Here is an 18,046-nt window from a genome sequence, read left to right as displayed (position 1 = left end):
AATTATTTAAAGGCTGCAAATTGAATAATCAAAGGAAACAGATATGTAAATATATATATGTTTTTTTTTCAGGATTAGGATGCCTATGTACCTCAGACTCAAAAACATCAGAAACAGGAACAATGGGAGGAGTCATTGTCTCAGACCCTGTAGTCAGAGCTTTTGTATATTACATTTTCCTAATTCTCTTTTCTTATCAATGTAGAGCTACACAACATGGGAGGATGAAATTGTTATATATATAAAAAAAGAGGACTCACCTGGTTCTATACATTTTTAGTGACAAAGGGGAAATGCACTTCCCTATGAAGCCGGATCAGAAGTAGGGGAGTAATCAAGTTGAATGCTCTGCACTCACCGTTCCTACCAGAGGGTAGATGAATCCAGCTCCAATACTGGCTCGCACATCAGTAATCGGTAAAATGAAACCAGTGGGAACACCCTTCCTCTCAGGCTGATGGGAGAGGGATAGGTGCGTTTTTGCCATGCAGATGGGAAGATTTCCAAATCCCTAACAGGAAATGGAAAAAAATGAGAGAAAAATGCTTTTAAGATTACAAAGTAAAAATATGTTCTATGTTTTCTGTAATCAGCATTTCTATAAATCCTAAAATCTATATAAGCAACAACTAACCTCAATTCCTTAACATCTAGTATTTTCAGAAACGGACAGAATACTGCAGTTTACACACTACTGTCTTTCAGCTCAGCCCCATACCTCCAAAGAGACTTGCCTGTAGTCATACAAAGCTATTTAAGAGGATTCTCACTCTACAGTTAGGTACAAAAGGTGCCTATCCAACAGTTAGTGTGTGCTATTTTCAGAAAAGGGTGCACAACAAGTACCTCACTGAACAAGAAACTTACATTACTCAATACAATTCCAGAATGGCATGTCTCTCTAGACAATACTTCTCTCTGGGACTTAGTGACCTAGTTAGATACGTGGACTGGGATTCATAGCTCCAAACTCTAAGAGTACCAACATCTTCTCAAGGGTAGAAACAAATGGCTCATACTGCTCACTTTGTTTTTAAACAGGACAAAAAGTGTAAAGTGATGGCAGGCACTTTACTTACGACAGTGCAGCAACTACTCAAAAAGTAGGAAAAAATAATGGAAAGGCCATCAGGAGCTTTCCCAACACTTTGTCTTCCAGGTTATCAATTAACCTTGAGTCAGGCACCTTCCACTCTTCTGTTCAATGCCTTAACAAACAAGGAATGCAATTGACAAGGCCAGGAGGAGAGGCAGCACTGCAGGGAATTGACTCTATAGCCCAGTGCCGATGACAATCCTTAAATGACATTGTGAAAATATTTCCTAATACTGCTAACACTTAGACTAAAAGTGGATTAGAGAATCACAGTGGGAGAAGATAAAGAAATGGATTATTTTGCTTCAAGTACACTAAGTAAGCTTCTTTTCCATCAAGAAAATCAAGTTCATTCTCAGGAGATTTACATTATAGAGGAGACGGCTATACTCCTGCTTGTCTGACTAATTTGCTGAAGCATGCTCAGGAGTTTTTCCATGACACATCATCCATAGTTTCTATTTTCTGACAGAACGGCTCCAGCCATGTTTACTTGCAGAAGCTGTTAGGTTTACAGAAATATATTCACCTCTCCACGTGGTTTCAAAACTGTTTTCAAGCTGTAACAAAGCCCACTCCCATATCTTTAAGGAACAGTGACCTATTTCACCCTCTAGCATTCATAATCCCTTGAAAATAACATGAAGGAAAGCAAACAATTTCAGAAGTGTTGGGAGCTTTGTTACTAAAATGTATAACTGTGCACAGGTCTTTTGTGTTGGCAAACTCATTTTTTGAAGGAACAAATGAACATTCATATGCTCATTCACTAGCAACTACTTTTTGCAGATGTGCAGTTGTCACATTTAAAGCAGTAACCCTAAATTACCACTCTGCATAGAAAGTGCACAATTTCATCAGCAACCTCAGAATGATTCCAACCATCATTCATCTCTTACATAGATATGTATGAAAGTTAAAGGAAGATAACTTTCAAGGTGAAAACCATTTTGTTCAATCTAATCTAATCCATAGCAATCCATACTGACCTCTACAGTTCAGCATCATGGGTAAGCTCATGCCTTGTAGCAAGACTAGTCTAAACACTCCAATTTGAGAATCTTTTTACCACCTCAGGTCTCCTGAGACTCTCATCTAACAGGTAATCAACCACGTAATTCACTGGTGTTCTTACCTGCCGGGTGTAACGATCAATTTGTGACTGTGCAGCAGGAGACAATTCTATATCTTGAGCTCCATACACCTTCTGAGCAATGATCCTTATTTTTTCAACAATAGGAAGCTGCAGAGACAGAGAAACAATGCAAGTATGAATGCAAGCCAAGAGAAACTAGGATCTTATTTGTTGAGTGAGAAAACTGAATCTCTCATTTAGATTCATCCTTCTTAAACAGGCTTGCTAACAAGCAAAGGGCACTCATGATGGATATGATGCTCAGCTACAGGTACATGAATTAGAACCATGATGTCAGCTACTCCATCATGTAGGAGTTGCACTATTTGTGCATTACAAAGTTGGCAGCATGAACTTATACTCTTGCCTGAAGATGGGAAGAAAACTACAGCCATGTAGCTTTAAGAATCAAGAATTAACCCACAATGCAGAAAACAAGAAGCAAACTCCAACGGGTGAGCAGGGATCACTAGGCTATTGTGGCACTGTTTGTATCACGATAAAGATAACATATAAAATAAGGGGACAGGATAAGGTAGCAGGCAGCCAGGGAAAGTTCTGAGAAGCAAGGCACGTTTTTCAGAAAATTTCTAACCCATCACTGCTTCTTTGACTTTTGATTCTCACCTCCTATCCTTTCTAGCATATATATTTTGAACTGTGGCATTGATATAGTATTTTGAACAGTTCAAAACAAAACTACAACAACAAAAGCACCGTAACAAGCATTTTAGGATACACATCAAAAATCCAAGTCACTAAATTCAGCTCCAAATGCTATGAGTATCCACATCACAATATTAATCTCAAGTTGAATGTGTGTCCTGCCCTTACAGCTTCCACTTGAAGGCAGATTCAGACTTTCATATTTAGGCCATTGGAAATCCTTTCACAGATTTTCAGCACACAGTTTTTTGTGGAGAGGTCAGGAGTTTACTTTTTGTGCCATCATTTCTTTAGGGTAAATTCTCATTCCTTTTGTTTTGCATGGCCTTGAAGACAACAATTACGACCCCCTATAGCCTATTCTAAACAAACCAACCTCTTCTGCTGTGTGAACAGGGTGATGAGGGATGGACCATGCCTCTCTGCACTAGTTCAGCTACTTCAGTGCTGACCACAGATGGCCAGAGATGCATGCGATACCCCAGGGGACACCTCACCTGTAATCTGTAATCGAGCATATTTAAGTCACAACACACGCAGAAGAAATGCTGAACAAAGAGACATCACTTGGGAACGAAGACTTGGTAATCTCAAGCAAGTAATACACAAAAGGCACCAAAACACAAAAATGAAGTATTTAGTTTTATTCCAACAAGGGCAAGTAGCTGGCACGTGAATAACAGACTACCCAACGCATTTATAGGAAGTTCCACAGTTAATTGTATTTTTGCAATGCCTATCTACAAGTAATGCTTTTTTTTTTTTTTCCTGCAAAAATGCATCAGTTGAAGGGACTGTGTCAGGCTGACCTTTTTTGTAGTTATGATTACATTTTAGAAAAATTAAATTTTAAAGTAGTCTGCCTTTACATTAATGAAGAACTCCAGTAACAGAGACATCACAAGACAAGAAGCTTGTGCCAGGCTTTCAAACAGCTTAAATGTAATACAGCTAAAAGCTAGTAAGTCTCAGATAGAATCCCTCCCTTACATAAGAAATTTCAGAGAGGGGTTTAAAGATGTACCACAAGACACCTTCTGAACATGCTGACTATATGATTATTGCACCTTAATTGGGTGGAATGATGTCATGTTCCTGACTTCAGGCTTCTTAAATTAATCCAAGCAGGGCAATAAAATCTAACAAGAATTAGAGATAACACTTTGCAAATATCCTGGATATAATTCCTGGCAGCATTAACCTGAGCAGAATACCTCAATGGCATGTATAGCCATCAAATGATGAAAACTCCTCCAGGTTGATTAAGTACATTCATGCCCACTGCAGTCTAGAATGCAGCGGAAGAAATGCAAAACACATTTGTTAAGCTTGCCCTTTGGGTGCTGTTTGCTGGCAGTGAAGAACTAACAGAAATGGCAAAAGTAAAGGCAAGAGGAATTCCCCTCCTCGTTATCGGTAGGCCAACATCAAAGCTAACAGCTTTCTGCTTAAATCTCAGTAAATGCATTGAGATGGAGATGCTCATTAAGATTCAATTTGCATTTGCCTCAAAATATTTCAAACTAATTTGACAGCAGCATAATTACTATGTCCTCAGCCTCCTTCCAGCAACAGTAACTGTAGTTTCCAAACAGACTGCAGCAGGGTTCTGGCTAGCATCACTACAGACTGCTTTAACGAAGGCAGGGGCACCCTGTCTCCCAGGATTTGCTACGCTTTTTGCATGACTGAATCTGAGCTGGACAGTGGGACTGTATCCTACAGATTTATTTATTTATATTTTTTTAAAAAATACACAGCATCATCATCATTTTGGAAAATTTTCAAGCCAGTAACCACAACTCAAATTTTGCAAATGCAACCTCAAAAGAGTCGCCAGTTGGAAAGCAGATGCAAGAGTGTGACTGGCAAACGAAACTGTTTTTCTGAGACCACCCCATGCACATGTCAAGTGGGTGAGGCAAGTACATGAAGTTGTAGGAGAGTTTGAGCCTATTTAACCTCACAACGCATGTAGACGAGACTTGGCTGAGCACAACCCAGACAGAAATCAGCAGGGAGGCACACATTAACACAGCCCGTGTATGTGCACGCTGTCGGAATATGCTTCCTTCCTGAAGTTTCAGAAGTAAGCAGAAGAGTCCATTACACTGTGCTAAGGATCCACCTGCTTCCTAGTATTTAGAGGGATCTTCAAGGGATCATCTGTTTAGAATCACAGTGTAAGAGCATTTTGAGCTAAAAAGTTTCCTGTGTGTCAGTTAGCAAGCAATATTGCTGGAAAATTTAATTTAAATTTAACTTATAGAAGTATTCTAAAAAAAAAAAAAGCCACATACTGGATTATATGAGAAATACAAATTCATTTTAGGTGAAAATAGCATAATGGTACTTATTAGAAAAGAAGTCTTTGTAATTCAAGAGGGTTTCTACGCAATTGACAAAGTAAAACTATAGATGCCTACAGGACACTTGTAAGAACAATTCTACGTTGTTCTTATCTGGTCTTTATGGGCAAGTTTAGTTTTAAGTTTTCAGCAAATCTGTTGATTAATCAGCACTTTACTGTGGAAATACTTTCACTGATGGGAACAGGGATCCACCATATGTAGCAATGTTTCACAGCGCTAACTCATACGGAAAAGATTTTAGCTGAATTCAAAGGGGCTGAAAAATAATTTAGTACCTAAATAACTAAGATATTTTAACGATTTCTACTCCAGCTGATACCAAGCTTCTAAAAAAATCTTGTGAGCTACCTAGTCATACCTTAAACACGTTGGTCGAATATCTGCCAGCAGAAGCCACATCTCTCAGGCATTTAGAAAAAAGTAAGTCTTTCTGTGTCTGTCACGTATTTCATCCAAGAATTTCCTACAATAGCCCAGGGCATTCCTGAACTAGTTGTTCATTCACGCTGTGGAGTTCCCTTCCTTGGAGATCTCCAAAAGCCATCTGGACATGATCCTGGACAGCCTGCTCCAGCAGGGAGGTTGGACCAGATGACTGCCAGAGGTCCCTTCCAACCCCAGCCAGTCTGTGATTCCCACTCTCAAAGTACAATGCACCACCTTCAGCAGCACTGATGCAACTGTTTACAAGTCCTCATTAAAACCTTCTCTATGAAAGAAGAACAAAAAGTCCTGCCTGGATGGTGTGTGTTGAACTGCACCTTTACAAACAGCAACTTAGCTCCACAGCACCTCTGCTAACTGACCTGCTATGGTGACAATGATATTTATAAAACGTGCAGACAAGTCGTGTTAAAAACATGTAAGATTTAGGATCAGCAATAAAAGCTGTTCCTGTTTCATTTCCTTTAAGGAAGGTTATGAATGTTATGCAACTAAGCACATTTAAGTAGAGGACAGGTGACAGCTACACAGCAAACAACATGAATTTAGACAAAAACTGACTTTTATAGATAGCAACTATGTATTAGTACTAATGCTGATGGTATTGTGGCTTCTTCAGAGAATTCTTTTCAAATTCAGTTTTAACGTTGAGAAAACAGTGGTATGAAACGCTCAAGGTAAATGTATACTGGATGTAAGGAGGTGCTACAGGGCCACACTGTACGAGTATCTGCTGACAGCTAAGTAGCTTTGGTGCTGCTCTGAGAAACAGCTGATCATCCATCCAGCCTTACTACAGGCAATATGTGTTTCTGAAATCTTGCACATGCAGAGCTACTAAAGCCATATGCTCCTTCTGAGACAAGCACAAACACACATGCTTGTTGAGGCTGCCAAGCACCCACACCATAAACAGGATTAACTCCTTGGCTAAAGCCTAACAAGCGCTACAGCAAAGGCGCACAAACTGCTTTCACAAGAACTGTATCTGTATAGCAGTACATTTCAACACTTGATAGAGAACAATCAGACCAAGAAACTAGCAGTAATGAAGAGGACAGCCTGTCATTCTCAAGACTGAGCTGACTATCCAAGATGAAATCACACCAGCGTCGTCATTCAGCCACACTGCTGCTTCCAGGCCACCTCCCTTGCAAGACGTGACGTTAGTACAAATTAATGCTGTCTATGCTATCATCATCATACTTTTTACTACAAGGTAATATACTACAGCTTTAATTTATGCTAGCTTTTTCTAACATTGCTTTCACTCTCTCTCTTCCTTCAGTCAGAACAGCAGCCTGAAGATTATCATTTTTCCAAGTGGAGTTTGATGTGAGGATTTCCAAGGACAGCAGACCAACCTACATGGCCCCTACTTGCTCCTCCCTCACTCTGCTGCTCACACTCACTGTTGTGGCAGTGCAACCAAGAGGGCAGCACCACTGTTTGTGCAGCTGCACATACCAGAGAAAGCGATCCGGGCTAAAACATAACAGGAAAAAAAATATGTATCACTATTTTAACCCAAATCAGTTTGCAGATCCAGTTTACTATAAGGACAAATAGTGACAGAGATGGTTTAGACATCATCGCTGCAGAAAGAAACACTCAAAGTGTTGGAAACTGAACACTGAAACACACCGGCACAGAGAGCGCACTGGGGCTGGGACGCTCTGCTAGGGATGGGATTCTTGACATTGGTCTTGTTGTCAAAAGTCGGTACTATGTGAAATGAGACATTCACATTACCAGTGATCTGGCTAGGGACTGTGCTTGGGATTCCCATCTTTTGCACCCACATCTGGGCACCTGACTTTATGACTATAAGCTCTTTGGTTACTGAAGAAAAGAGTTTGTCTTCTTAACCGCCCAGAACCAATCTCAGAGATGGCTAAAAACAACTCCTGGTCCCTCCTTCCCTCCTTCTGCTATTAAATACTCCTCCTGACTCTTCCCAGCCAAAACAGGGTCCAACAGAAAACATCCCTGAAAAGCCAGAACTAACAGCTGTAAGTTTGTAGTCAATCTTCATTCTGTGAAGTCTCAACAAATAGCACAGCTACTATGAGAAGCACTGGTGTTGTCTAGCTTAAATTGAATACCTGAATTCAGTCAGCATACCTCTGTCTGAAAGAATTTCTTCACAGTTATGGCAAATATTAAATTTAAACTAATTTACCACCTCAGAAAACTTAAGATCTGTTGAAAAACATGCATTTAACCAGAGAATATACAAAAGCCACTCACTGCACCATCACTTGCATCACACATTGGATACTTCAAGTTCTTTAAACATTCGCTTCAGTCCCACTGCCTATAATATTGCCACTAGTTCATTTACATGATCACCAACCTCTGGATTTGTGTCATAACAGGAATTCTTAAAATAGTTTAAAATTCAAGGCAGTGACACTTTAAAAAAAATAAAAAATTATGCATTCCCTGAAAGCAATAATAAAGAACTAGTGCTTTCACTTAGCACTGGTTGACTAAGTGGAACAGTATGCAGACATCACTCATTCCTCTTCTTGGGAATGTGGCCAAATGAAAACATATGATGGGAGTATGGCTGAAGGTGCTGTGCGGGGTGACAGAGTGCAGTGCTAAAACAATAGCTGACTCTGCACATTCAAACTCCTACTTCTAGCTTTTCCCTTGGATAAAATAAAAACACATTTATTAAAGTATCTGTATATTCTGGTTCCAGAAGATCTGTGGCTGACAGAAGGATTCCCAAGTCTCTAGCACTCTTCTTCCTTTGTTGGCACAGGACGAGATTTTGTTTTATAATTTGTGGAAAAGCATATTCAGTCAAGTTAAACAGTTTGTGAATCAACACCTAAGCCTGTGGCCTTAGAGATTTATATTCCATTTCCCCAGCTTTGAAATCCCAGCTGTGCTGGGAAGAATATTGCTTCATGAGAAGAATAGGAAAATAATAACAACAAACATAAAAGTGCAGTGCCGTCACAGGCCTACACACACCAAAAAGAGATGGAGTGGAACAAAGATAGCTTCCAACCCCAGAACACCCCATTCAGTGAAAAAAAGTGTCCAGACTCCACCAAAATCTGTTTGATGGAAGTGGGAGGAAAGGCTGGTACAGCCCTGTGGGATTCCTCTTTAATGTGGCTTCGTTGCTGAACGCTCACTAGCAGTGGGGTGGGGGAAGTAGTTTAAAGACTGGTGCATCCTGGAGGTAAGCACAGCTGACATTTCAAGATGGGAGATGATCTTCATTGCCTGTTAGGAAAAGTTTCTGTAAGGAGCATATATCATTTTATTTTTATCTATTTATGCTACTCCGGTAGTGCTTAAGGACCTTCCATTGAGTGTCTATACCTTGCTGAACAGTGCCTTATGAAGGACTTAAAAACAGAAGTTATTTGCCTCCAAGGCAAAAGAACAGAGGTATATTGGGCCAATGAGACAGAAGACATGCCATACTGCTCCGATGGTTTCCACGGCTTAGGTTATCAGTGGAGGGAGAAGAAAATCTCCCCACTTCTTAATAACATTGGAAGTAAAAAGGTTTACAAATGAAGAGAAACATCTTCTGCCTTGGGTTTTTCTCCTGAAGCTCAGTGTCATCAAATGCAGGCCTTACGAGCTCCTCTTGACTGCCCTCCTCTTCAGGCCACTGTCCTTCCCTTGGCTGTATACACACGCCAGTTCATCCTTGGTTTTGGAGACTGCTGGCAGTGGATGGAACAGAACCTAATGCACACAGAACTGCTGCCAGCAGTTTCCTCTGCTTTGATGCTACCCTTAGCCTCCGATGGCACATCTCTAACAGCTGAAGCTACAACTGGAAGAAATGAGCGCACACCATACTGCCACAGCACAACAGAGGCAGGGGCAGCCCAAACTGGAGACTGAGATGCTCAAGATTTGCCATAGTTATTACTATGCTCCTAGCAGGGGAAGGAAAATACCGGTGCTGAAGCTGTTAACTGCTTGAATGCCTCCCCAGAAGTGCTGCTTAGCCTCGTATTCCCCCATGAATGGCTTCAGGTTGACAAAGCTCTCCTTTGTTCTGCAGGCTGGAAAGGCTACTCAGTGCACTCAGCCAAAATATTTGTGTAATCAACTTCCACAGTACAACCTGGAATTATTTTCACTTGTCATGATATTACTTAAAGGCAGAGCACTAGCAAAAATAGATAAACTTGGAAGACTGGAACAACCCCTTCTCCTCCCTCCCCTCCATTACCTTCACGCTCTTCAATGTAGTTTTCCAACACAGCATAAATCAGTGACGTGAAGTGCTTCAATCATATTTTGCCATGTTGTTTTAAAGGGCCAATGCTAACTCACTGAATGGCCAGATTTGCTGATCCTGCCTCATGCCATTTGCTGCCCTTCTCCTCTCTTATCTCCTGGAGTGTTTGCCCACCGCATTCCTACTGCCTTGTAGGAAGGGGCAATGCATCTCAAAAACCCAGTGCCTGCCTTCATTCAGACCTATGGTTAATACCCCCTGGTTGAGGAGAGCTGCTGCAGTCATTGAGAGTTCAACAAAGGAGGAAACAGAAGAGACCCCAGGCATTCCCCTCCCTAAAGCAGAGAAGTCTCACTTCTGTGAAGGAAGGTAGGCTCCCCACCAGACATGCACCAGTGCAGAATATAGCTTACCTCCCCCACCACACCAAGAACAAGCACTAAAGCTAGAGAAATTTGGGAACGGGATGCGTATGTTTCCATCCTCTCCTATCCTCCCCACAGTTATCTAAACTCACTTCTAATGGGTCAGTCAACTTTGAGTAATAGCTTTCTGCTGCAGCTTAAAGACCCATACTTCAAGAAAACTGAACCCAGAAAGGAAGTCAACGGTGATAAGGGTTGATATTTTGATATTTTCCATATGTAGCAAGAGTATATATATATGTTTTAAAAAAGCACAAATTATTTCACAGAGTTCAGGAGGCCTTTAAAACAAACCCATCCTCCAAAGGCTAAAGAGAAACAGTTGGCAAGAAACTGATTCAACAATAAAGCAAGAGGGGTTAGTTTGCACTGGAGGCAAAAATTCATATTAAAACCACACATTGCTACAGTACTTATTACAACTACTGCTAATAAATTGTTTAAACTATAAACTCTGAAGCCTATTATATAAAAATCCCATCCGTGGTCATGAAGAACCCTTCCCCCTCGCCCCCAATTCCTAATAGTGCAAGCATTTCATAGCATACTGCATCTGTTTATGTCCTTTTCTTTACTTTATAGTGACAACAGAGCAGGGGTTACTTGTCAGAGGCTGCTTTTTGACACCGTTACATATATATGTTCCCCAAATAATACATGCAGTATTCTTTTGAGTACCCTCAAAGTGTGCCGTTCTCATTTCAGCTCCTGAAAGATATTTGTTCACCTAATACCAAATGTCAAATGAACCCTTGCTAAAATCAACAAGTATTTAAAAAGTACAAACATCAACTAGTAGGATAAAAACAAAAGCTTGCCTGCTTAGAGAAATAAAGAAAATGTGCAAAGTAATTTAAAAGTGGGACAGCACTGTGTCATGTAGAGACACCTCAGGAAGTTTGAAACAGACCAACTGAGGTGCTTCAGGGAATATAAGCAGACAAGCACAGTCCTCTAATTAGACTAGCTCGCTGTGATACTCAACAGGACCACTTAGTTGAGCCCGAGTCCTGAACCGATACAACTGTGTTGTGTCCACTGTCCAGAAACGCTCATTCAGCACATGCTTGGATATTACTTGACAACATAGTACGAATATATAAACATATCTCAGGATTCAGAAAAAAGTGAAAAGGCTGATCCTCAGCTTTTTACTTGTATTTGACAGAGAGAGGAAAAAAAAAAAAAACAAAAACCTTTCTTGTTCTTCTCACGATATACATTTGTAAACACCTTTCCACCTTTGTTTTCAGATATATTTGGAAATTACATAAAGCACGGCAAATAGTTGCATATCATTTGGAACAAATCCAAAGAACGCTCAGTTGCCCTGGGCTACCCTGTAATTAGAAGACACACTGACTATCAGTAATATAGCTTGCTGCAAACTTTGGTCTGACTAGTAGAAAGAGGTCTGAAACAGTTTCACACGTAAGGGAGTTGGAATTTTGTTTCTGAATACTGAAGGTAATGTTTTCTTCAAAACATCAAAATGTTCAATGAATCTATTGCGGCTTTTATGTTTTCCTACAGTGGTCTGTGCTGCTGGAAGTTGTTCTAACTATAGACAGTTTTGGAAGTAAATTCTGATGAATTTTTCTAGACTGAAGAAAATGAGATGCATAGACATCAAAGGACTAAATGGAGACATGGATTAAAGGGAAGAATAGAGTGATCTCCGAAAACAGAGATACGAATGAAGGGGCAGAATGAAGGGAAAGAGAAAAACCCACAAACCCCATCAAACTTGAGGCAGCTGAGACTTGAAAGTATTCAAGCAACTTGAGAAATCTTTTTTTCAGCAGTTCCAGCAGTTGCTATAAAGACAAGGGACAAAACTACGTCCTTGCACTTACACTCCCTTTTAGGCATAAGGACAGGAGAAACCATGTGTCTGAATCCCATCACTCTTTTGTTTATTGACTTTTCTTACTTTGAACAGCAGAATTCAGCCCTCAAAGCTGCTGCATCAAAAAACCCTATTACAACCATAATTAACATCTGGTTTTCCTTCATGTCTCTATGAGCATCGTGAGTAAATGACCTACCATACCTTACAAGTGACAGATCTTTTATTTCACTACCCTGTCTCCAAGTTGCTTCAATCCCCATCCTTTGCCTAGTAAAAATGAAACAGAAGCCCAAAATTGATATTTTAGTGTTTTGGTTGGCCTGAATTTATTTTTTTCCCCAGTACTTTAAGATTTTTATATGTTTTTATAAAATCCTTTTAACGTAGTTTTGAGGCTTATAATATTTGTTTTAAGTTACAAATATTAAGGTGATGTAAAGACGTGATTCATTCCCTCTGCGCTACAATCACACTGCTTATACAGCACAAGAAGATGTGCTTGGGAAGGACATTAAAGTAGAAATCAATCTCATTTTATTCCTTCACAGAGGCAGTGACCAGCCCTACCAATCCTTTCTACTCATTCATACCACAAGATTCTTAGTTATATAGAATACAGTAACTTCAGAGCTTAAATATGGGATTCATCAAATGCTTGTGTGCTATCTCTGTAACACAAACGTCCCCTGGGGAAAACTACTACATGTGTTTCTGAAATAAACTTTTTTTTTTTTCATTTTATTATGCAAAAAGCATAAAATGATATCCTTACTTTCCAGAGCATCTCAGTTAGAGACAAACTGAGAAAGGCATATTCATTGTTTGGCTGTAAAAATGTTCCATGGACAAAAAGGCTGGAACAGATGCCATAGCCCTTACATTCCCAAGGTACTGCCATCAATTATGAAGGCAGTATTTAACACTAACAGGAGCTGGCTGGATTATTGACGTTTGGGAAAACAGTGTGGGAGGTGAAAAGAAGAAATAAAATGGGCGCAATTGATACAAGGTACGTACCAGGGAGGAGATAGACAGAAAGACAACAAGTAGGGCACCTCTGCCTCAGGCTGAACTTTTTTCTGGCAAGAAGAATCAAAATAGGAACTTTCAGCTATTTAAAAGAATGAAGCTAAGGTTCTGCTGTTAAGAAATAGCACTCAAACTTAAGCAGCACTGTCAAGTGGGGAACAAGATCTGAAATTTGACAAGGGCTGCGTTGGTGCCAGAGAAGTCTATTTTGCTGCCCAAATTTTAACCTACCCACCCACATTTGGATAGTCGGGAAGGTCCCAAGACATTGCTTATGCTATTTCCCTGGCAGTATGTCCCTCCAAATGTTCTGCCTGTGTGGTGGTACTCTAGCTCAGTGCTTTCAGGGGCCTCACAGCCCTTCCTTGCAAGCTGCTCCTCCTGACGGGCTCACCTTGCTGTGATGTTACCTTGCAGACAGATGACTGCAATAATAAAGTTTCTAAGACAAGGAAAAAGAGTCACCATCTCCAGCAGAGATAGGATTGAAACTTGGGCCGAACTATCCTTTGTTAGGTTATCTAACAGCTGAGCATATTAAACACAAAGCCCAACCAAGGATCAGAGGAACAATGATAGGTGGAGGAACTCTAATGATGTAATCAGTGAAAAAAACTAATCAGTGCTAATTACAACACATACTGAATGGGCTGTTTCCTAAGACCACCCCTGGATGAGACCATTGTCCCTGGTGAGAAACTCACCAAGATGAGTCAACAGGAAGACACTTTCCTCAGAAAGCTTTGCAAACTGAAGAGGTGACAAGTACAGAACTCATTATGGGATGCAGCAAGAGCAGTTTTTTGGGACCGTGTAAAACTTTTTTTTTTTTTTTTTTTAAACAAATGGGAGATTTTTGAACAGGAAAGGAAATAATCAGTCTGATTGGAGAAGAACAGCTGTAGAAAAAGGACAGAGGGAAGAAAGGGTTGGTTGAATATAAAGGTGGCTGATCAGCAGCTTGTCTGATTTGTCTGACAGAGCCCTGTGTTTGATCAGCACAGTCGGTCCCCTACCCTGTGTAAATCTGATTTCTGACTGCCTTCTGCACGGCCGTGCTCTCTGCTCTGCACATGCAGGTGTGAACACCACGGGCAGGAGCAGAGGTCTGCGTGCCAGCAGCTGGGTGAGCCATGGCCTCAGGGCTCCTGGGTGCTGCTGCCAGCAGCTGGAGCAGGGCAGGGGGGTGGGGGCTGCTGGACAGGCTGAGGGCTAAGGCCCACAGCAGGAGTGACCCATGTGTTGTGGGGGCCATATTGCAGTAGCAGACTCCAATCCTGATCTGTGGGAGAGGAGGAGCAGAATCATGCCACCCGTGCTGCTCACCTGAGTGCTGTGGGTGTGCATCCGGATGCTGGTTAAGACAGAGCTTTCTCTCTATGTTAAACGGTGCCTGGAGAGATGTGCAGTGCACACATGCTGTCTCTAACACCTTTCTCTTACAGTGAGTGAATGTTTCAGAGAGCCACAAATCAGTGCAATACTTATGTGAGACCTACTGCAATACCTACTGTGAGAAGGTAACTATTTCATTTTACATGATTCTCAGGAAAAGCTTCATGACTTGTATCTTTGTGAAGTTTCCTACAACAGTTTGTAGATGTTTCACCTACAGATATATTTTTATGCTAAACACGAACTTATCAAAAATATTCAATGCACTAAGTAATAAGTGCTACCAGTAAGTATCCTGCACTACTGATTAGACAAGCAGCATAGGTTGCTTGCTCTCTCCAGCTTTTATGATTTTAAGCCAAGCCCCTTTCCAAGTATGCTAGATAGCTTTGTTGCAACATTCTTCTCATTTTAAATCCAAAACTGATGTAGCAAGCATTCATAAAAGGAAAAAAAAAAAAAATCTTACCTCCAAGCTGTAGAGATATTTGAAACTGTTTTCCTGATTGGCTGCCTTTTCCACAGCTTGAGCTAGTTTTACTGCTCCTCTACCACCATCCGACCAGTGATTGCAGGGTACAGCATCAAAAGCTCCAGACTGCTTTGCAATCTCACACACCAGATCAACCTCAGCAGGAGAGTCAGTTCTGCCAACCAAACAGTTCTGGTTTGTTTAATTAGTTCTATTTTATAATCTATCTTATACATTTAGCCTTACTCTACATCAGTAGTTTTTATATACAAGCTGACATATGCATAGCACATTTATATGCAGCATGTATACTTACATTTCAAGGACACTTTTAATATTTGTTATAGCTAATTAACACGGACGTTAATATTTCCATAACATTACATACTTCTTGTAGTTTTAAAACCTTAAGAAGAAGCCAAAGATTTAAAGGATATTCATAATGGAGAAAAAACAAAACAAAACAAAACAAAACTTCTTCAATACTTCCTTTTCTTCATGCCCAAACTGTTTAATTTATAAATCAAGAAAAAGTGTGAAATTTGATCTGTGAATTTAATCACAAAAGTAACAAAGGAACAGACTTACTTGAAGACATTGAGAGCAACCACAACAGGAACTCCAAAGAGCTGAGTAATTTGAATCTGTTTCTGTAGGTTACAGCAGCCATCAGCTACCAGCTGGAGGTTCTACACAATTAAATAAAAATTAATGGAAATGGTCAGATACATCAAGCCTGCTCCTGCCAAATGGAATGTTTTAATGGGATTTTCCATAAATTAAGCTGAACATAAACAGTGCTGATCATGACAGTTGTGGGCAAGTAAAATGTTTCCAGACAAAACATTTTGGTAGTTATTAATTCTTACTTAAATTAATAAGCAACAGACATATTTAAGTGATTACGCAGTGTCCAAAATTTGTACACGAATGCATTGCTCTTTTCTAGGACATGAGAAGACAGTGCAGCTGATGACTGTCAATACAAAGGATACCAAAAAGGGTCTGTGGGCAGGTTCACACAAAACACTGGCAGCCTTGTTGCCTGTTCCCCTTTCCCTCCTACTCTGATCAGCAGCCTCCTTGGAGGAGATACCTTCAGATAGTAATACAACAGACACATGTTGCCCCAAAACTGGGGTGGATGGCAGATCATTTTTCTCCTCAGCTACTCCGGTCACCTTGTGCTCATGTCCTCTTGTTCTCAGAAGACAAATCAATCTATGGGCAGAGGAGACACCTTAAACCTGTTCCATATTCAAATGCAGGAAGAATGGACTTGGATCACAGTCCTTTGTGCAATGCCACAGAAACACAGCAATAATGGAAATCCTGCTAAGGTACTCACACATCCCACTGCCTTCAGCGGTATTAGACCCACAGGGATGGAGTTTATAAGACTTACACACTTGGGAGATTTCAAAATATAGAGGATATCACACAACACATACTCCCACTACTTAAATCAGATATGTACACCTATATATTCATCAGTAAACACAGAGTTTGGAAAATTTACTACCTCTGAGTTTCTGAAATGTGCTATTTAATTGATGACGTTAGATACATATTCTAATCTATGCATGTGTCCCAGATAAAAGCACATTACTAGATTTCCTTATTTACTCTATTACCTCAGACTTGTAAGGCTTGTCTTAATTGCAATAACACACATATCCCTGGCCTGATATAATCAAAGGACTTAAAGTGGCTGTTTGAATTTGTATTCAACCTAAAGGTGATCTGATTGTAAAACTATCAAAATACCAGAGGACAGAAAAGGGACAAAGAAAACAAACTTGAAGAATATACGTTTGTTTGAAGAATGACATGCAATTCCAGATTAAGCCTGCTGTTTAATGAACAGGTTAAGCTGTTGTGAATTGCAGGGAGTGTCTTTGACCCCTGCACCACTCTGCCCTTGTGCTGCCATGAATGCCAGAAATGCTTGAGAGGCTATGTGATGGACTTGAATGAAGAGCTGATCAGTCTGAAAACTTACTGATCCTCGAAAATTTACTGAAAAGTTATTTTTCAGCTGGTTTAGTTCCTCAGTACAATCTACCATGCAGTGACACACACAGCACACACAGGATGGATAACCACCAAGGGTTTTTTAAACAAAAACTCTTCCTAAAGGTTTGTAATAGCTCCTCTTACCTCTTCTGTGTATTCCTTCTTCAGGGGCGCACCAGCAGTTACCTGGAATAATAATCAAAGTCATCATAGATTTAACACTTGTCATGATCCTAAGTAGTCAGAAGTGTACTTTTGCTTGTTTTCTATACTGTCTGGCAGTACAAATAAGGCACAAAAAAAAATATCATAGGGTGGTTGCAGCCTCTATTTTATTGCAAGTTACACCGATGGAAGGAGAGTAGCAACACTTCCACTGTATCTGAGCAGGAAGACACAGGTAGTTACTCAGCAACTAGTTGTAAAAGATTTATTAGAGAATGTAATTGGACCCTGTTCTACATGTTTAACAATGCACCAGCAGTGCAAAGACAGTGGAAAGGAACCCTCAACAGATGGCTGAAGGAACAGCTCTGACACAGATAAACAGAAGACAAACATCATCTTTGGGTGCTCTGTAATTATTGCCCATGGCAAGGAATTTCATGCAAGTAACTTCCTTTGCTGGAAAGAAAAAAGGTATGGCAGAGTATGACTGGGGTACTACACTGAGCCTCCCAGGACCAAATATATCAATCTCAGGTATTGGACTTGGTCACTTTTTTCCTAGGCGTTGGTCTTGGTTCATTTTATAGCTAGCTCCCAGTAAAAGTATCTGCCATTCAGTGTGCCTCTGTGATGTATTACATGACCAAATGAAAGCTCTATACTCGCTAAAGACACAGACAGAAATAGAGACTGCTACGATGACGTATTCAAGTGGTATATTTGCTAGATTGAATGATAAAGTACATGACAG

The 18,046-nt window shown here is 40.4% G+C and overlaps 1 protein-coding gene across 6 annotated transcripts in view; it reads right to left on the bottom strand.

Annotated features, from left to right (window-relative positions):
• Positions 1-18,046, bottom strand: part of MTHFD1L (methylenetetrahydrofolate dehydrogenase (NADP+ dependent) 1 like) — a 147,615-nt gene that overhangs the window by 47,102 nt on the left and 82,467 nt on the right. For all 6 annotated transcript variants that reach the window (XM_035321071.1, XM_035321072.1, XM_035321073.1 and 3 more), the window contains 5 exons: positions 17,272-17,313; positions 15,700-15,800; positions 15,109-15,286; positions 2,232-2,339; positions 359-511 (listed from right to left, as the gene is read on the bottom strand). In XM_035321071.1, the coding sequence (XP_035176962.1) occupies positions 359-511; positions 2,232-2,339; positions 15,109-15,286; positions 15,700-15,800; positions 17,272-17,313 (582 nt within the window). The remainder of the gene's footprint in view (positions 1-358; positions 512-2,231; positions 2,340-15,108; positions 15,287-15,699; positions 15,801-17,271; positions 17,314-18,046) is intronic.

This window comes from Oxyura jamaicensis, chromosome 3 (assembly GCF_011077185.1).
Source record: "Oxyura jamaicensis isolate SHBP4307 breed ruddy duck chromosome 3, BPBGC_Ojam_1.0, whole genome shotgun sequence".
In the NCBI taxonomy this organism is placed as follows: domain Eukaryota; kingdom Metazoa; phylum Chordata; class Aves; order Anseriformes; family Anatidae; genus Oxyura; species Oxyura jamaicensis.
The sequence above is the reverse complement of the archived record's forward strand: the minus strand, read 5'-3'. Positions and strand labels throughout refer to the sequence as shown.